The 19,542-nt window shown below is 46.3% G+C and overlaps 1 protein-coding gene across 2 annotated transcripts in view; it reads right to left on the bottom strand.

Annotated features, from left to right (window-relative positions):
* The window catches only part of MROH7 (maestro heat like repeat family member 7), a 72,682-nt gene that overhangs the window by 44,088 nt on the left and 9,052 nt on the right, over positions 1 to 19,542 (bottom strand). Inside the window, exons 2-4 of one of the 2 annotated variants that reach the window (XM_003273068.3) lie at positions 17,700 to 17,734; positions 15,525 to 16,829; positions 1,014 to 1,087 (exon numbers count right to left, since the gene is read on the bottom strand). In XM_003273068.3, coding sequence (XP_003273116.2) covers positions 1,014 to 1,087; positions 15,525 to 16,755 — 1,305 coding nt within the window. In that variant the 5' untranslated portion in view covers positions 16,756 to 16,829; positions 17,700 to 17,734. The remainder of the gene's footprint in view (positions 1 to 1,013; positions 1,088 to 15,524; positions 16,830 to 17,699; positions 17,735 to 19,542) is intronic. The other variant, XM_030813030.1, reaches the window with a different exon arrangement.

Here is a 19,542-nt window from a genome sequence, read left to right as displayed (position 1 = left end):
AATCTGCCTTTGCGAGTTGATTTTTTTCAGCAAAGCTTCAGAGGATGAAGGGGACGTTTTCCCTTGGCCCCATGACATCAATAAAAAGTCTTCTTTTTGCAGGTGCCATGGTAGGTGCTGTGCAAATCATCTGGCATGGGCCTCACTTCAGCTTTGTTGTGCCCATTTTATAGAACTTTCCTAGCAGAAGAAACACGTGCAAAGCCCTGGGGCAGGAATGAGTTCGGCGTGTGTGAGAAACAGAAAAAGGCCAGCGTGGCAGGAACACGGTGGACAACTAGAAGGACGCCATGGGATGAGGATAAATGCTCCCTGAATGCAGGGCCTCCTCTTAGTCCCGTCACTTCTCCCTATCTCTGCCCTGCACTGCCCCAGGGACTGAAGCTTGGCCCTGAAGCAGCCTGGAGGCAGGGCCTGCCTCCTGCATGTCCGGGCCTGGATGGATCCCCCACCTCCTCCACATTCTGTCCACCAAGCCGCCTTGTCCACACTCCCTGTGTCCCACTCACGTCCACCGGTTTGTCTAGTCTTCCCCACTGGCCCTCGCCAAGTCCTGCAGACGCAAGTGTGCCTCACCTGCTGAACTGGTCTTCTTGGGCCTCCTGAGCCTGCCGCATGGCCCAGACCTGGGTTGGGCCTGACTGTCCTGAAAAAACGCCACTTCTAGACTTTCTGCCCCTTTCAGAGCCCCTCCCACAATTCATTCAATTGTTTAAAAGTATTTTATTGAGCATCTGTTATGTGCCAGGCACTGTTCTAGATGCTGAAGTTATAGCTGTGAATAACAGGCAAAAATGCCCGAGTAATGAGGATATGTCCTTGTGGGGGAGATGAACAAGAAAGAAGATGAATAAACAAAGCATACGGCACATCAGACGGCAATGAATGCTATGGAGAAAAGGAGAGCTGGGCAGAGGCACGAGGAATGCCGAGGCTGCTGGGCTGGGGGGTAGGGGGTAGGCAGGATGGAAGTATCCCAGGACAGTCAGCTAGGGGTTGGGCAGGAGGTATACCAGAGCCATGTTGTTGCCACCTTCTGTCTTCTCTGGCACCTTCACCAGGCATGAGGTCACTTCATCAAAGGCTCCTGCAAGGCACGATTTCAATGAGAAGGTGGATAAAGCTGTGATGTACCTAGGATGCCATCATGCCATCTCTCTCCTCCCCTTCTAGGCCCCTCCAATCCTTACCACACCCCAGCAGCCACACTGAACTTTCTTTCTTTTTTTTTTTTTTTTTTTTTTTTGAGTCAGAGTCTCGCTCTTATTGCCCAGGCTAGAGTGCAAGTGCAATGGCGCTATCTTGGCTCACTGCAACCTTCACCTTCCGGGTTCAAGTGATTTTCTTGCCTCAGCCTCCCAAGTAGCTGGGATTACAAGCACCCACCATCACGCCCGGCTAATTTTTGTATTTTTAGTAGAGATAGGATTTCACCATGTTGGCCAGGCTAGTCTCAAACTCCTGCCTCCAGTGATCCACTCGTCTCAGCCTCCTAAAGTGCTAGGATTACAGGTGTGAGCCACTGCGCCTAGCCTACACTGAGCTTTTAAGCGTTCATCAGCTCATGTCACCCCCTCCCTAAAACCCTTCAGTGATACTGCATTTCATTGAGCACAAAGCCAGCATCCTTGCCAAGGTCTTCAATGCCTTGCCTGGCCGGCTGTGCCCTGCCCTCCTCTGCAGCCCTATCTCCCACCGCTTGCCTGCTTCACTGTGCTTTGGCCACACCAGCCTCCTTCCAGAACTGGGCACATTTCCCTTCAGGGCCTTTGCACGGTGGTTCCCTCTACCCGGGCCGCTGCTCGCCATACCTCCTTGCCCCGCTAAGGCTCTCCTTCAGGCCTAGGCTTGCCTGCCAGTCCTGAGAAAGGCCACCCCCACCCTGGGGCTCTGCAAGGGCCACTATGGTCTTGCCGTGCATTGTCTGAATCTCTTCTTTCAGCAGTTATCACAATTCATAGCTAAACACCTACTTGTTATGAGAGGCATCTGCTGTTCTGTCAGCCCCCCATCTCTTCACTTTCTTTTGGTGAAAGAGCCTCATCTTTCCTGGGTGCACCCTATTCCATGTAGCTAGGTGAAGCTGGATTCCTCAGGACACATCCAGCACCCACTCTTCAGATAGGTGTGGGCCTGGGACCCAAGCTCCACTCCTAAGAGTGTCCCATGCCTCCAGCCACAGCGATTGGCCCAGAGATGAAAACTTACTGGGCAGAACCAATAGAGTCCTTTATTTAAGGGAGCTGAGGGGAACACCAAAGGAGAGAGGATCTTTCTCCTTCCAAGGACAAGGTCACTGGGGCCTATGAAAACCTGGAACTTCAGATTCTCGACCACCAGAGGACGCTGGAGAGTGGAGAAGTAGAAATAACCCCAATTGTAGTGAACGCAGCCAACACCAAGATCTTAGCTTCTAAATACCATTCCCCACTAAAAGGAACAAGGCTCCTTGGAGAAATGGTTGATTCCAGGACTCAAGCAGGGAAAGTCCAGGATGAACCCGAGACATCTGAATGATAAGGACATGTCAAATGTCAAAGGGACACAAAAGCGTGCTTTTTTTTTTTTTTTTTTTTTTGAGCAGATGGGGGCCGGGCATGGTGGTTCACGCCTATAATCCCAGCACTTTGGGAGGCCAAAGCGGGTGGATCATCTGAGGTCAGGAGTTTGAGACCAGCCTGGCCAACATGGTGAAACCCCACCTCTACTAAAAATACAAAAATTAGCTGGGCATGGTGGTGCACACCTATAATCACAGCTACTAGTGAGGCTGAGGCAGGAGAACCGCTTGAACCCAGAAGGCAGAGGTTTCAGTGAGCCAAGATTGTGCCACTGCATTCCAGCTGGGGAAACAGAGCAATATTTCATCTCAAAAAAAAAAAAAAAAAAACAAAAGAGCTCGGGGCTCTCACCATGTTAGCCAGGCTGGTCTCTACAGAAGTTTGCTGGAAGGGGAGTCCACTGATCAAACTGAGAAAAAGTTGAGTATCACAATAAATTGTGAAAAAAACGGATTATAGCCCATTGAATAAACTAACAAACCTTGAGTCCATACTATACAAATAAATAAATAAATTGAAAGTTTGATGAGGAATGGGATATTCACATAGTTTCAAAGTACTTGACCACACAATATTTACTACAAAGGGGTAAATACTGACTTCACACTGGAAAAGCTTGGCAGCAACCATCCTACTCAAGTGATGAAAGCAAACAGCATCAGTAACAAACAAATCAAAATTACGAGGCACCAGACAGGATGCAATGAGAAAAACCCAGCGTCACTTCTGTGCTATTCCTGCCAAAAATGCATGGCCTGAATCTAATCACGAGCAAGCATGAGACAAATCGAAACTGAGGCGTATCCTACAAAAATAGCTTGCCTGTCATCTTCAAATGTATCAAGGACAGGAAAGTCAAAGAAAGGCTGAGGACTGCAGGAGACAGATCAGACTAGAAAAAATGTACAATGAGTGGTTCTGAACTGGATCCTCTTGCTGTAGAGAACATTACTGGGAAAACTGGTGACTTTTGAACAGGGCCTGAGGATTATATGGTAGCTGTGTATCAGTATTAATTACTTGATTATGATAGTTATATTTTACCCTTTTTTGTAAGAAGTACACTCTGAAATTCAAGGATGATGGGGCATCATTTGGAAACTTATTCTGAAATGATTCAGGGAAAACAATTTATAGTACGTTTTCAACTTTTTTTTTTCCTTTGAGATGGAGTCTCACTCTGTCGCTTAGGCTGGAGTGCAGTGGCACCAATCTCGGCTCACTTCAACCTCCACCTCCCGGGTTCAAGCAGTTCTCCCACCTTAACCTGCTGAGAAGCTGGGTTTACAGGTGTGTGCCACCATGCCCAGCTAATTTTTGTATTTTTAGTAGAGACAGGGTTTCACCATGTTGGCCAGGCTGGTCTTGAACTGCTGGCTTCAAGTGATCTGCCCGTCTTGGCCTCCCAAAGTGCTGGGATTACAGGCATGAGCCACCACACCCAGCTCAAATTTTCTCCAAGTTTTGTTTTTTTTTGTTTGCAGACAGGGTCTTGCTCTGTCATCCAGGCTGGAGTGCAGTGGTGCAATCATGGCTGACTGCAGCCTCGCCCTCCTGGGCTCAAGTGATCCTCCTACCTCAGCCTCCCAACTAGTTGGCACTGCAGGCCCACGCCACCACATTTGGCTAATTTTTACATTTTTTGTATAGATGGGAGTCTCACTATGTTGCCCAGGCTGGTTGCGAACTCCTGGGTTCAAGACCAAGGCAGGTGGGTCACCTGAGTTCAGGAGTTCGAGACCAGCCTAGCCAATGTGGTGAAACTCCGTCTCTACTAAAAATACAAAAATTAGCTGGGCATGGTGGCGGGCGCCTGTAAACCCAGCTACTCAACAGGCTGAGGCAGGAAAATCACTTGAACCCAGGAGGCAGAGGTTATAGTGAGCCAAGATTGCTCCACTGCACTCCAGCCTGGGCAACAAGAGCGAAACTCTGTCTCAAAATAAATAAATAAATAAATCTATAAATAATATTTTTAAGTACCTACTATATGACCAGTACTGTTCTAAGCACAGTTAATAAAAGTGAACAGGGCCGGACGTGGTGGTTCATGCCTGTAATACCAGCACTTTGGGAGGCCAAGGTGGGCAGATCACCTGAGGTCAGAAGTTCGAAACCAGCCTGATCAACATGGAGAAACCCCGTCTCTACTAAAAATACAAAATTAGCCAGGCATGGTGGCACATGCCTGTAATCCCAGGTACTCAGGAGGCCGAGGCAGGAGGATCACTTGAGCCCAGGAGTTTGAGTCTGCAGTGAGCTATGATTGTGCCACTGCACTCCAGCCTAGGCAACAGATCTCCTTTCTTTAAAAAATTTAAAATTAATTTAATTTAAAAATAAATAAAAGGCTTCATCAAGCCACAGACTTGGAGAAAAGAGTCAAAATTCATGTATCTAACAAAGAACTCATATCTGGATTACATAAAGAATTCCCACAAACCAATAAGAAAAAGAGACAACCCAATTTTTTTAAATGAGCAAAATGTATATGCCGTTCCCTTCTGAAATTAAAAAAAAAAAAGCACAAAACGTTTGAACTGGTACTTCACAAAAGAGGATATGCAAATTGCCAATAATCATGTAAAAAGATGCTTAACATCAGTAGTTATCAAGATATGCAAATTAAAACCACAATGAACTATCACTAGACAGAAACCCCCTAGAATGACTACAATTTTTTATTTTTCTCTCTCTCTTTTTTTAATCTGGAGATGGAGTTTTGTTCTTGTTGCTCAGGCTGGAGTGCAATGGTGCAATCTAGGCTCACCGAAACCTCCACCTCCCGGGTTCAAGCGATTCTCTTGTCTCAGCCTCCTGAGTAGCTGGGATTACAGGCATGTGCCACCATGCCTGGCTAATTTTTCGTATTTTTAGTAGAGATGGGGTTTCTGCATGTTGGTCAGGCTGGTCTCGAACTCCTGACCTCAGGTGATCTGCCTGCCTCAGCCTCCCAAAGTGCTGGGATTACAGGCGTGAGCCACTGCACCTGGCCTGACTATAATTTTTTTAACTGATAATACCAAACCTTGGTGAGAATGTGGAACAATTGAAACTCACATTGTTTGTGGAAGCGTAAATTAATTCAGTCATTGCTGTGGTTTGAATATTTATGTCCCCTTCAAAATTCATGTTGAACTTAATCTCCAGTGCAATAGTATTAAGAGGCAGAGACTTTAGGAGGTTGTCAAATTATGAGGGCTACACCATCTAGAATGGGATTAAGGCCTTTATAAAGAGGCTTCATACAGAGTTCAGCCCCTTTTTGTCTTTCCACCTACCACCATTAGGGATACAGCAAGCAGGCCCTCTCCAGACACCAAATGCTGCTGCCTTGATCTGGGACTTCCAGTCTCTAGAACTGTGAGAAAATAAATTCCTGTTGTTTATAAATTACTCAGTCTCAGGCATTTTGTTATGGCAGCACAAACAGACTAAGATTATCACTTTGAAAAACGGTTTGGCAATATCTCTTAAAGCTATAACTATGCCTGCACTATGACCCAGAAATTCTACTCTGACATAAATAAGTGTATCTCTGCACCAAAAGTCATGGTCAACAACGTTCACAGCTACTTATTAATAACATCCAAAAAATAGGAACAATTCTAATGTCCATCAGCAGCAGAATGAATAAACTGTGGTATATCCATACAATGGATTACTACAGAACACCAAAAAGCAATCTACAATTGAAATACAAAATATGGATGAATCCAACAGACATAATGTTGCACTAAAGAAGCCAGAGTCAAAACAGTAAATACAGCCAGGCGCTGTGGCTCACGCTTGTAATCCTGGCACTTTGGGAGACAGAGGCAAGTGGATCACCTGAGGCTGGGAGTTCAAGACCAGCCTGACCAACATGCAGAAAACTTGTCTGTACCAAAAATACAAAATTAGCCAGGCATGCTGGCTAACACCTGTAATTCCAGCTACTCAGGAGGCTAAGGCAGGAGAATTGCTTGAACCCGGAGGCAGAGGTTGTGGTGAGCCAAGATCATGCCATTGCACTCCAGCCTGGGCAACAAGAGCGAAACTCCATCTAAAAAAAAAAAAAAAAAAATACAAAAATTAGCCAGAAATGGTGGCAGACACCTGTAATCCCAGCTAATCAGGAGGCTGAGGCAGGAGAATTGCTTGAACCCCAAAGGTGGAGGTTGCAGTGAGCCAAGATTGTGCCATTGCACTCCAGCCTGGGCAACAGAGTGAGACTCCGTCTCAAAAAATAAATAAATAAAAATTAAAATACAAAAAATTAGCTAAGCGTGGTGGTATATGCCTGTAATCCCAGCTACTCAGGAGGCTGAGGCAGGAGAATCACTTGAACCTGGGAGGCAGAGGTTGCAGTGAGCCGAGATTGCACCACTGCACTCCAGCCTGGGCAACAAGAGCGAAACTCCATCTAAAAAAAAACAAAAACAAACAAACAAACAAACCACACACAGTAAATACAGTACTATTCTATTGGCAATATGTTCAAGAATAAGCAAAACTAGTCTATGGTGATGCAAATCGGAATTGTCACCTCCAGGGCAGTGATTATCAACCAAGAGCAGTTGTCCCCCCAACCCCCATGGAACATGTAGCAATGTCTGGAAACCATTTTGGTTTTTACAACTTGAGGGTGGCAATGGGAGGTTGCTACTAGCATCTACTAAGTAGAGTCCAGGGATGGGTGCATTTCATAATGCATAGAACAGCACCCCCATCCCCACTACCAACATAGACACATACACACACCAAAGAATTTCCCAACACAAAATATCAATAGTGCCAAAGTTGAGAAATCTTGCCCCAGAAGAAGGGATACTGATTGGAAAGGGACACAAGGGAAGCTTCTGGGATTCCGGGACTTGATCTGAGTGGTAGCTACCACAGTGTATACTTCTATAAATTTTCATTAAGCTGTACACTTGAGATGACTAGCACACTTTTCATATTTTACCAATCCATCTTATACCCCAAAAAAGTTTTTAAAAGGCTACTATAATTTGAAAATACATTGTTTTAAACATGCAAATGGATAAAATGCTCCTATTAAAAAAGCAAAGAGTGGCCCTGATAGCCAAAACAATCTTGAAAGAAAAACAAAGCTGGAGGACTCATACTTCCTGATTTCAAAACATACCACAAAGCTATAATAATCAAAACAGCACAGTACTGGCATAAGGACAGACATATAGACCAATGAAACAAAATACAGTACCCAGAAATAAACACATTTATGGTCAGTCTATTTTTGACAAGAACACTAAGAACATTCACTGGGGAAAGGACAGTTTTTTCAACAAATAGAGCAAGAAAAACTGGATATCCACATGCAAAAGAATGAAGTTGTTATATGAGGTACCTAGAGTAGTGAAAATCATAGAAACAGTAGAATGGTGGTGGCTAGGGGCTGGGGGACTGGAAAATGGGAAGCTATTGTTTAATGTACATGGAGTTTGAGGTTCATAAGATGAAGAGTTATGGAGAGGAAATGGTGCCAATACTTGCACAACATTATGAATATATTTAATACCACTGTATTAAACTGTTCACTTAAAAATGGCTGGCCAGTCATGGTGGCTCACACCTGTAATCCCAGCACTTTGGGAGACCTAGGCAGGTGGATCACCTGAGGTCAGGAGTTTGAGACTAGCCTGGCCAACAAGATAAAACCCCATCTCTACTAAAACTACCAAAATAAGCAGGGCATGGTGGCACACACCTGTAGTTCCAGCTACTGAGGCTGAGGCAGGAGAATTGTTTGAACCTGGGAGGCAGAGGTTGCAGTGAGCTAGGATTGCAACACTGTGCTCCAACATGGGCAACAGGGTGAGACTCCATCTCAAAAAAAAAAAAAAAAAAAAAAGGTTAAGATAGGGCCAGGTGTGGTGGATTATGCTTGAAATCCCAGCACTTGGGGAACCCAAGGCAGGAGGATCATTTGAGCCAGGAGTTGAAGACCAGCCTGGGCAACATAGAGAGGTCTCTTCTCTACAAGATATTAGCTAGATGTAGTGGTGTGTGCCTACAGTCGTAGCTATTTGGGAGGCTGAGGTGAAAGAATCACTTGATCCCAGCAGTTTGAGACTGCAGTGAGCTATCATCGCTCCACTGCACTCCAGCCTGGGTGACAGAGTGAGACCCTGATGCTAAAAAATAATAATAATAATTTAAAAATGTTTAAGATGGTAAAAGGTTTGGCTGGACATGGTGGTTCATGCTTGTAATCCCAGCACTTTGGGAGGCTGAGGCAGTGGATCACTTGAGCCCTGAAGTTCAGACCAGCCTGGGTAACATGGCGAAACCCTGTCTCTACTAAAATTATTTAAAAAGTTAGCTGAGGGCCAGGCGCGGTGGCTCATGCTTGTAATCCCAGCACTTTGGGAGGCCGAGGCGGGCGGATCACGAGGTCAGGAGATCAAGACCACGGTGAAACCCCGTCTCTACTAAAAATACAAAAAATTAGCCGGGCGTGGTGGCGGGTGCCTGTAGTCCCAGCTACTCGGAGAGGCTGGGGCAGGAGAATGGCGTGAACCTGGGAGGCGGAGCTTGCAGTGAGCTGAGATTGCGCCACTGCACTCCAGCCTGGGTGACAGAGCAAGACTCCGTCTCAAAAAAAAAAAAAAGTTAGCTGAGTATGGTGGCACATGCTTGTAATCCCAGCTACTTGGGAGGCTGAGGCAGGAGGATCACTTTAGCCCCAGAGGTGGAGGTTGCAGTGAGGCAAGATCATGACACTGTACTCCAGCATGGGCAACAGAGTGAGATCATGTATTAAAAAAAAAAATATATGGTGAGAATTTTTTTGTTTTTTATACAGACAGAGTCTTGCTATGTTGCTCAGACTGGTCCCAAACTCCTGACTTCAAGTGATCTTCCTGCCTTGGCTTCTCAAAGCACTGGTATTACAGGCATGAGTCATTGTGCTGGCCTAGATGGTAAATTTCGTTATGTATATTTTACCACAATTAAAAAATTGGGAAAAAAAACTTTATTTTTTATTTATTTATTTATTTATTTATTTTTGAGACAGAGTCCCCCTCTGTCGCTCAGGCTGGAATGTAGTGGCACGATCTTGGCTTACTGCAACCTCCGTCTCCCGGTTTCAAGCAGGAGCCTCCCAAGTAGCTGGGATTACAGGCCCCGGCCACCACAGCAGCTAATTTTTGTATTTTTAGTAGAGACAGGGTTTCACCATGTTGGCCAGGCTGGTCTCGAACTCCTAACCTCAGGTGATCCACCCACCTCGGTTTCCCAAAGTGCTGGGATTACAGGTGTGAGCCACTGCACCCAGCCTGAAAAAAGGCTTTTTTTTTTTTTTTTTTTTTTTTTTGAGATGGAGTCTTGCTCTGTCTCCCTGGCTGGAGTGCAGCGGCTCAATCTCAGCTCACTGCAACCTCCATCTCCAGGGTTCAGGTGATTCTCCTGCCTCAGCCTCCCGAGTAGCTGAGATTACAGGAGTATGCCACCACACCGGCAGATTTTGTATTTTTAGTACAGAGGGGGATTTGCCATGTTGGCCAGGCTGATCTGGAACTCCTGATCTCAGGTGATCTGCCCACCACAGCCTCCCAAAGTGCTGGGATTACAGGCGTGAGCCACCACACTCAGCCGGAAAAAAAAAAAAAACTTTTCAATTAAAAAAGAATACGTTGAGATGGGTGTGGTGGCTCATGCCTGTAATCCCAGCACTCTGGGAGGCTGAGGCAGGCAGATCACTTGAGGTCAGGAGTTCAAGACCAGCCTGGCCAACATGGTGAAACCCCATCTCTACTAAAACTACAAAAATTAGCCAGGCATGATGATGCATGCCTATAGTCCCAGCTACTTGGGAGGCTGAGGCAGGAGAATGGCTTGAACCTGAGAAGCAGAGGTTGCAGTGAGCCGAGATCGTGCCATTGCACTCCAGCCTGGATGACAGAGCAAGACTCCATCTCAATCAATCAATCAATCAATCAATGGGCCAGGCGCTGTGGCTCAGGCCTGTAATCCCAGCACTTTGGGAGGCCAAGGTGGGCAGATCATGAGGTCAGGAGTTTGAGACCAGCCTGGCCAACATGCGGCAACCCCATCTCTACTAAAAATACAAAAATTAGCTGGGTGTGGTGGTGGGTACCTGTAGTCGCAGCTACTCAGCAGATTGAGGTAGGAGAATTGCTTGAACCTGGGAGATGGAGGTTGCAGTGAGCTGAGACCATGCCATTGCACTCCAGCCTGGGCGACAGAATGAGACTCTGTCCCAAAAAAATAAATAAATAAAATAAATAAAAAATAAGAATAAATTTGGACTCTTACCATATATATATATATATATATATATACAAAATTTAACTCAAAGAATTTAACTTAAGAGCTAAAACTAGGCCAGGCGTGGTGACTCAAGCCTGTAATCCCAGCACTTTGGGAGGCCAAGGCAGGCGGATCACGAGGTCAGGAGATCGAGACCATCCTGGCTAACATGGTGAAACCCCAACTCTACTAAAAATACAAAAAATTAGCCAGGCGTGGTGGCAGGCACTTGTAGTCCCAGCTACTCAGGAGGCTGAGGCAGGAGAATGGCGTGAACCTGGGAGGCGGAGCTTGCAGTGAACCGCGATCACGCCACTGCACTCCAGCCTGGGCGACAGAGCAAGACTCCGTCTCAAAAAAAAAAAAAAAAACAAGAGCTAAAACTATAAAACACAGGGAAAAATCTTCATGACACTGGATTTGGCAACAATTTCTTGCATATGGCACCAAAAACAGAGGCACTAAAAAATGGAATATAACCCAAACCATTGAATCACACTTTTTTTTTTTTTGAAAAGACAAGGTCTCACTCTGTTGCCCAACCTGAAGTACAGTGGCATGATCACAGCTCACTGTAGCGTCCACTATCTGGGCTCAAGCAATCCTCCCATCTCAGTCTCCTGAGTAGCTGGGACCATAGGCACACACCACGTCTGGCTAATTTATTTTTGTTTTTTGTAGAGACAGGGTATTCCTATGTTGCTCAGGCTGGTCTTGAACTCCTGGGTTAAAGCAATCCTCCTGCCTCAGCCTCCCAAAGTGCTGGGCTTATAGGCATGAGCCACTACACTCCGCAAATGACACATTTTATTTTCTATTTTATTCATTTATTTATTTAATTTATTTTTTGAGACAGAGTCTCACTCCATCATCCAGGCTGGAGTGCAGTGGCGTGATCTCGGCTCACTGCAACCTCCACCTCCTGGTTTCAAGCCATTCCCAAATAGCTGGGATTATAGGCATGTGCCACCATACCCAGCTAATTTTTTTTTGTTGTTGAGATGGAGTCTCACTCTGTTGCCCAGACTGGAGTGCAGTGGCATAATCTCGGCTCATTGCAACCTCCACCTCCCAGGTTCAAGCAATTCTCCTGCCTCAGCCTCCTGAGTAGCTGGAATTACAGGTGTGTGCCACCACACCTGGCTAATTTTTGTATTTTTAGTACAGACGGGGTTTCAGCATGTTGGTCAGGCTGGTCTCGAACTCCTGACCTCATGATCTGCTTGCCTCGGCCTCCCAAAGTATTGGGATTACAGGCGTGAGCCACCACGCCCAGCCTCGGCTACTTTTTTGTATTTTTAGTAGAGACAGGGTTTCACCATGTTGGCCAGGCTGGTCTTGAACCCCTGACCTCAAGTGATCCACCCGCCTCAGCCTCCCAAAGTGCTGAGATTACAGGCATGGGCCACCACACCTGGCTGACACATTTTAAATGGGTGAATTATATGGCTTGTGAATTATATGACAATAATAACTGAACATCCACATGCAAAATAATGAAGCTGAACCCCCACCTCACACCATAAACAAAAATTAACACAAATTGTACCAAAGACCTAAAAGTAAGAGCTAACATTATTAAACTCTTAGAAGAAAACATGGCATAAATGTTAATGACCTTAGACTAGGCAATGATTTCTTTAAATATGACACCAAAAGCACAAACAATAAAAGAAAAATTAGACAAATTGGACAATGCCAAAATTTAAAACTTTTGTGTTTCAAAGGACACCATCAAGAAAATGAAAAGGCGACCAACAGAATAGAAGAAAAAATATTAGTAAATTGGCCGGGCATGGTGACTCATGCCTGTAATGCCAGCACTTTGGGAAGCTGAGGAGGGAGGATTGCTTGATCCCAGGAGTTCAAGACCAGACTGGTCAACATAGTGAGTCCCTGCCTCTACAAAATATACAAAAGTTAGCCAGATGTGGTGGTGCATGCCTGTGGTCCTAGCCACTTGGGAGGCTGTGGTGGGAGGATTGCTTGAGCCTGGGAGGTGGAGGTTGCAGTGAGCCGAGATCATGCCACTGCACTCCAGCCTGGGTGACAGAGCGAGACTCTGTCTCAAAAATAAAATAAAATAAAATAAAATAGCCAAAAGATAGAAACAACCCAAATGGCAATCAACTGACATAAACAAAATGTGGTGTGTCCATATATGGAATATTATTTAGCCATAACAAGGGATGAAGTACTGATACATGCTACAAAGGGGATGAACCTTGAATACATTCTGCTAAGTGAAAGAAGCCAGTCACAAAGGATGACATATTACATGATTCTATTTATATAAAATGTCCAAAATAGGTCAACTATAGGACAGAAAGTAGATTAATGATTGCCCAGGGCTGGATTGAGAGCTGGCATGGGTTGAGGGTGATGTCTAAGGGGTGCAGCATTTCTTTTAGGGATGACGAAAATGCTCTAAAATTGATTGTGGCGATAGTTGCACAATTCTGTGTATATAAAAAGCCATTAAATTACATACTTTAAAAGAGCAAATTGTATTTACAGTTATATCTCCACAAAGTTTTTTTTTTTTTTTTTTTTTTCAAAAAAAGAAAAACTTGCAAAAACAAAGTTCCTCTAGATCATCAGCATCATCCATAACGAGTAGAAATTTTATTAGAAAATAAGATACTATAGGCTGGGCGTGATGGTTCACGCCTGTAATCCCAGCACTTTGGGAGGCCAAGGTGGGCAGATCACAAGTTCAGGAGTTTGAGACCATCCTGGCCAACATGGTGAATCCCCGTCTCTACTAAAACTACAAAAAATTAGCCGGGCATGGTGGCACATGCCTATAATCCCAGCTACTCGGGAGGCTGAGGCAGGAGAATCACTTGAACCCAGGGGGTGGAGGTTGTGGTGAGTGGAGATCATGCCATTACACTCCAGCCTGAGTGACAGAGCAAGACTCCAACTCAAAAAAAAAAAAAAAAAAAATGCTATAAAGTATCTACGATTAACCCAACCCACGGTGCACTAGACTTCTATGAAGAATTTTTAAATCCTAGTAAAGCATATATCCTATGTAAAGGAAAATGTGAATAGGTGAATAAATTGATAACATTCTTTAAAAAATGCAGCAAGGTTTTTTTGAGGCCCTAAAAAAAATCCCTAAGAAACCCTAGAAATGCATTCTAAAACGTACAGAGGCTGGACGTGGTGGAACATACCTGTAGTAGTCCCAGAGCTCTGGGAGGAAGAGGTGGGAGGAGAGCTTGAGGCCAGGAGTTCAAGACCAGCCTGAGCAACATAGCAAGGCCCCATCTCTACAAAAAATAAAAAATAAAATTACTCAGGTGTGGTGGTGTGGTGTGCACCTGTAGTCCTTGCTACTCGGGAGGCTGAGGCAAGAGGGTCTCTTGAGTCAAGGAATTCAAAGCTGCAAGGGGCTATGATTGCACCACTGAACTCCAGCCTAGGCAACAGAGTTTATTTTTTGTCTCAAAAAATAAAATAAAATAAAATGTTATCTATCAATAGCTAAGTTGATTTTCAGGACAATTTTAAAGAAGGATTATCGGTCGGGTGTGGTGGCTCACGCCTGTAATCCCAGCACTTTGGGAGGCTGAGGTGGGCAGATCACCTGAGGTCGGGAGTTCAAGACCAGCCTGACCAACATGGCGAAACCTTGTCTCTACTAAAAATACAAAAATTAGCTGGGCGTGGTGGTGGGCGCCTGTAATCCCTGCTACTCAAGAGGCTGAGGCAGGAGAATCACTTGAACCCAGGAGGCAGAGGTTACAGTGAGCCGAGATCGAGCCATTGTACTCCAGCCGGGGCTGCAGAATGAGACTCCCTCTCAAAAAAAAAAAGGGATTCTCATCAGATATGAACACCTATTTACAAAACTATGGTCCTTTTTAAAAAATCTTAATATAGTGTTGGCACATGGACAAATAAAAATTGATTAAGAAAAGATATTTACAGCATCAGAAACTGACAGGGGATTAATTACAGAAATCCTACCAATCAGGAGGGAGGCACAGGTTCCAGACAGGACCCCAAGGCCTTGCTCAGACCTGAGAAGCCAGGTCTGAAATGTATCAAGGAAGAAAGATGTACATTTTGAATGGAAGGGACAGTTGGTTGATACAACAGACATAATTTGGACAGAATAGAAGTATTATTACACAGTGATTTTTTTTTCTTTTTTGAGACAGAGTTTTGCTCTTGTTGCCCAGGCTGGAGTGCAATGGTGAGATCTCAGCTCACTGTAACCTCTGCCTCCCAGGTTCAAGCAATTCTCCCGCCTCAGCCTCCCGAGTAGCTGGGATTACAGGCATGCGCCACCACACCCGGCTAATTCTTTGTATTTTTAGTAGAGACGGGGGATTTCACCATGTTGGCCAGGCTGGTCTCAAACTCCCAACCTCAGATGATCCACCTGCCTCAGCCTCCCAAAGTACTGGGATTACAGGCGTGAGCCACTGCGCCCGGTTATATACTGATATTACAGTCAACGAAGTTGAAGCTCAGGCAGATGAAGTAGCTCGTCCCAAGTCACACTGCTAGCAGAGGCCAATTATTAGATGTCTAGTATAGAATTAATAGATCGTATGTTATCAACTGCCTGCTGTCCCCTTCCTTGCTTCTCCTCTCCCTGCCCTAAGAGTCTGAAGACAGAATTCCTCCAGGACAGTGCTCTCTCTAGGGCTGCGGCCCTGGCCTTACCCTCAGGGATGCCTTGCAAGGTCACGGCGTCCTTGCCTGCGGGGTTGGAGGTGGGGAATCCCAGCGGGAACTGGCCCACCTTAATGCTGGCCATCTCATTCCAACTCTCCAGATTCTCCTCCAGGGGCACAGTGTGGATGCTGCTGTCCTTGGCATCATCCTGCTGACTGCTCAGTGTCAAAGTGGAGGTGTCGCTGAACAGGAGGCTGGAGTCCAGGCTCAGAGTCTCATTGGAACCCAGGATTAGAGTCATGCATGAGGGTGGAGAGATGGTGGAGTTGGGCCCATGGGTGCTGGAGTGCAGGCTCATACCATCGCTGGAGCCAGGAATCAGGGTCACATATGAGGCTTGAGTGATGGTTACGTCCAAATCAGATCTGGGGTGGCCATTGGAAGCCACATTCATGGTTTCCTTTGAACTTGTGCTCCAGGTGGTACTAAAGGCTCCTTTTGAAACAGACTCAGAGATGTTATGTGAAGCCAAAGTGATGGTCTCGTTTGTGTCTGGGATTAGGGTCCCACGAGAATCTGGAGCTACATTCAGGTTCAGCTTGGAGGTGTTTCTTGAGTCCATGTTGAGCAATGGATTGGAGTCAAGGTCCAGAAAAGAGTTTGAGGCTGGAATAAGGAGTGCTTTTGAGCTTGGCCTAGTGATGCAGTGGCCCAGAACCAGACCTTCTCTGGAATGGTGCCTTATAAATGGGTTTAATTCATGCCTAGAAGGGTTGGAGTTTCTCTGACCCAACTCAAAAATCTTACTTGAGAGGCATTTGAAGCCATCTTCAGAATTTGACTGAGGTTGGTTCCCGGAGCTCAGAGCAGGGGCCTCAGTAGAGCTAGGGCTCAGAATGGGGTTTGAGGCTGGACAGAGGAGCCCCTGTGAGTCAGGCCTTGAGACATCCTTGGAATCCAGGTCCAGGGCTTCACCAGAACAAGAACTGGTGATCTGGAGGGAGGCTGGAGCGATGGCCCTGCTGTCATCAGGTCTGGGGGTGTTTTCAGACCACAGGCCTGAGGCCTCCCCTGAGACTGGACTCAAAGAAGCATTAAGATCTGGAACGAGAGCCAAGCCAGGACTTGGGAGCAGATTCAACATAGGCACATGAGCCGTGTCTGGGTGGGACCGAGGGATGGTACCAGACCCTAATCCTGGGGTCCCACAGGAGGGGAGACTTGGTGTCATCTTTGGGTCTTCATGGAAGACCAGGTTAGCCCCTGGACTCAGGGCCATGTCCAGTCTGGAGGTCTGTCAATGCCAGTGCCCCCTTCTCTCCAACAGCCAACTGTCACGCTCCCAGCAGCAGTCTTGAGAGAGAGAAAAGACAAATGCAGCCATGCCACACCTGGTAAGGCTTTTCCAGGGCTCCCACTATTCTTAGGATGAAAGCCCCTTGCTGTGACTTACAAGGCCCTGCGGACTGTGCCCAGCCCACCTTTCCAGCCCATCACTCGCCACTTGCCTCCACAGTCTCTCATTTCCGTTCTTTGACCACAACCTGCTCCCTCCTGGCTCATGACCCTGGACAAACTCAGTACCCTTGGCTTGTGGGATTGCACGGGGGTAATTCTCATTATCCTTTGCTTAATCCCACTGCTAGCAAAATACTCAGCACATTTCATTCCAGTGACTCATTTAGTGGTCTAGCTCTTTAGCTAGAGATGAGCTTTGCAATGACAAGAACTGTGTATACCTTGGCCCCTGGGGCAACCCCGGCTCCTAGCCCAGTGCCAGTTACACAATTGGAAGCTTACAAATAGACAAATGAGGAGTCTCTTCTACTTTAAGGCAGAAAAAGGGAAGGAGGAGCCTCCTTATAAGTTACCCCACTTCCAGCTGGCCACATGTGACAGGGTAACCTACGTGCACCAACAAGGAGCCCTGAACCTTGCAAGACTGGGGTGCTCCAAACCAGAGACAAACTCCTAAGTTGCTAGAACTCCTCTGCCAGTACCCATGGCACTAGATTCTCAGAGCAACCCTGGTAAAGCTGCCTATAGCCTTAACAGCTTGCCTGTTACGGGTGAAGCGGGCTATGTGGAGGAGACCATGGGGCAGCTGTCAAACACCTGCCTCAACGCAGCAATCTAACTGCTGGATGAACTCCCCAGTCCTCCCAGCACCCCCACCCTCAATCTGGGGCTACCCTCCCTGTGGGAATCATAGGGACAGCTCACCTGCATGCATGGTGTTTTTAAGCAGGAGTGGGGCCCTGGGAGGAGATGCAGAAGGAAATCAAGTCAGGGAAGAGTGCCTTTTTCAACACTTACTGCACAGTCCACAGGCCAGGCATGCACATCTGCTAACAAGCTCCACACTACACACACACACACAGAGAGAGAGAGTTTAATATTTATACCTGAGGAAGTGAAGGTCAAAGAGAGGAAGGTCACTCACCCCACTGGCCTTCTGGGCAGCCAACACCATCTCTAAGCCATCCCCTTGCCTAAACCCCTCCATGGCTTCCTGTTGTCTTTAGGGTAGAGTTTTCCAGTTGTTAGCAGACCCAAAGGCCCTCTGTATCTGGTCCCAGTCCCCTTTTCACCCTTTTTGCCCCTCCATATGTCCCTTTCCTTTTCCGTTCCACCCTTGCAGGGTTCTTTTGACTTCCTCCAAAGAGGCAAGCTCTCCCAGTTGGGTCTGGGTGCTCCACCGGCTGGGCATCCATCTCCATTCCCCTTCCCCAGCCAATGACTGCTGCTTCACCCTTTCAGGTTTCAGCTCAAATGCTAAGAGCCTTCCAGGTTCCCTAGACAGGTGGGGGCCACCTGAAAGTTCTCAGGCCACCTTGTTTCTTCCCATCTCTTGGCTCACGGTACCTGGCTTCCCCACTAGCCGAAGAGCTCTACTGATGCAGAAACTGCAACTGCCTTATTCTCTGCCAATTTATAATGTCTAGTATAGCACCTGACACACAGTAAATGTCCAAAGCCCGTTTGTGTTATTTCATTATTTTTCTCTCTTCTCTGTTTGTAGTTTTTGTTTTGCTTTTAATTTCTTTTGGCAAGGGGTAAGGACAGAACCACACAGTGGTGGTGGGGGAAGGGCGAGGGAGATGAGCGAGCTGGGGAAGAGAAAAGAAAATGCAAGAAACAGGGAGTGCAGCTGGGTATAGGGGCTCATGCCTGTAATCCCAGGACTGTGGAAGGCCGAGGCGGGAGGATTGTTTGAGTCCAGGAGTTTGGGACCAGCCTGGACAACATAGTGAGACTCTGTCTCTACAAAAAAAATACAAAAATTAGCTGGGTATGGTGGCATGTGCCTGCTGTCTCAGCTACTCAGGAGGCTGAGGTGGGAGGATCACCTGAGCCCAGGAGGTTGAGGCTACAATGAGCTGTGATCACGCCACTGCATTCCAGCCTGAGTGACAAAGTGACACCCTGTCTCAAAAAAAAAAAAATCAGGATGGCGATCAACATGCATAGGGAGAAATACTAAGTAGTGGTAAGGAAAGTAGGGAGATAAGAGAGGAAAAGGGAAGGAAGGGAGGAGAGGAGAAAGGCAAGAGGGAAGAGAAGAAGGAAGAAAGGAGAGGTAAGAGAAGGAAGGGATAAAGGAGAAGACAAATGGCAGTAAAGAGGAGAGGGAAGAGGAAGGCCAGAGGGAAGGAAAGGAGGAAATAAGAGAAGGGCAATGGGTGGCTAGGGGAGACTCTTCTTCATTTGATGATGTATTCTTTCACTAACTCATTTCATCACTTCTTCATTTATCATTCATTCATGTGATAACTCATTCAGTGAATCATTTACTCACTCCACAAATTTTGCTGTGTATCTTTATAGCATGGCTTTGGAAAGACCATAGATTTGTATTCATGTAGTCCTGAGTTTAAAGCCCAGCTCAACCTCTTGCTAGTCTGGGTAAACATGGGCAAGAGACTTTTCCCCTCTGGCCCTTGTCCTCCCCATCTCTAAGATAGGGAACACATAAAGCCTTCCACAGGGGTGACTGTAGTTACAGTGCCTGGCATGGAGTACATGGCCCACCGAAGCCCTTACCTAAATGGTAGCTACTTGTTTT

This window comes from Nomascus leucogenys, chromosome 5 (assembly GCF_006542625.1).
Source record: "Nomascus leucogenys isolate Asia chromosome 5, Asia_NLE_v1, whole genome shotgun sequence".
Lineage (NCBI taxonomy): Eukaryota > Metazoa > Chordata > Mammalia > Primates > Hylobatidae > Nomascus > Nomascus leucogenys.
This window is presented reverse-complemented; position numbering and strand designations above follow the sequence as displayed.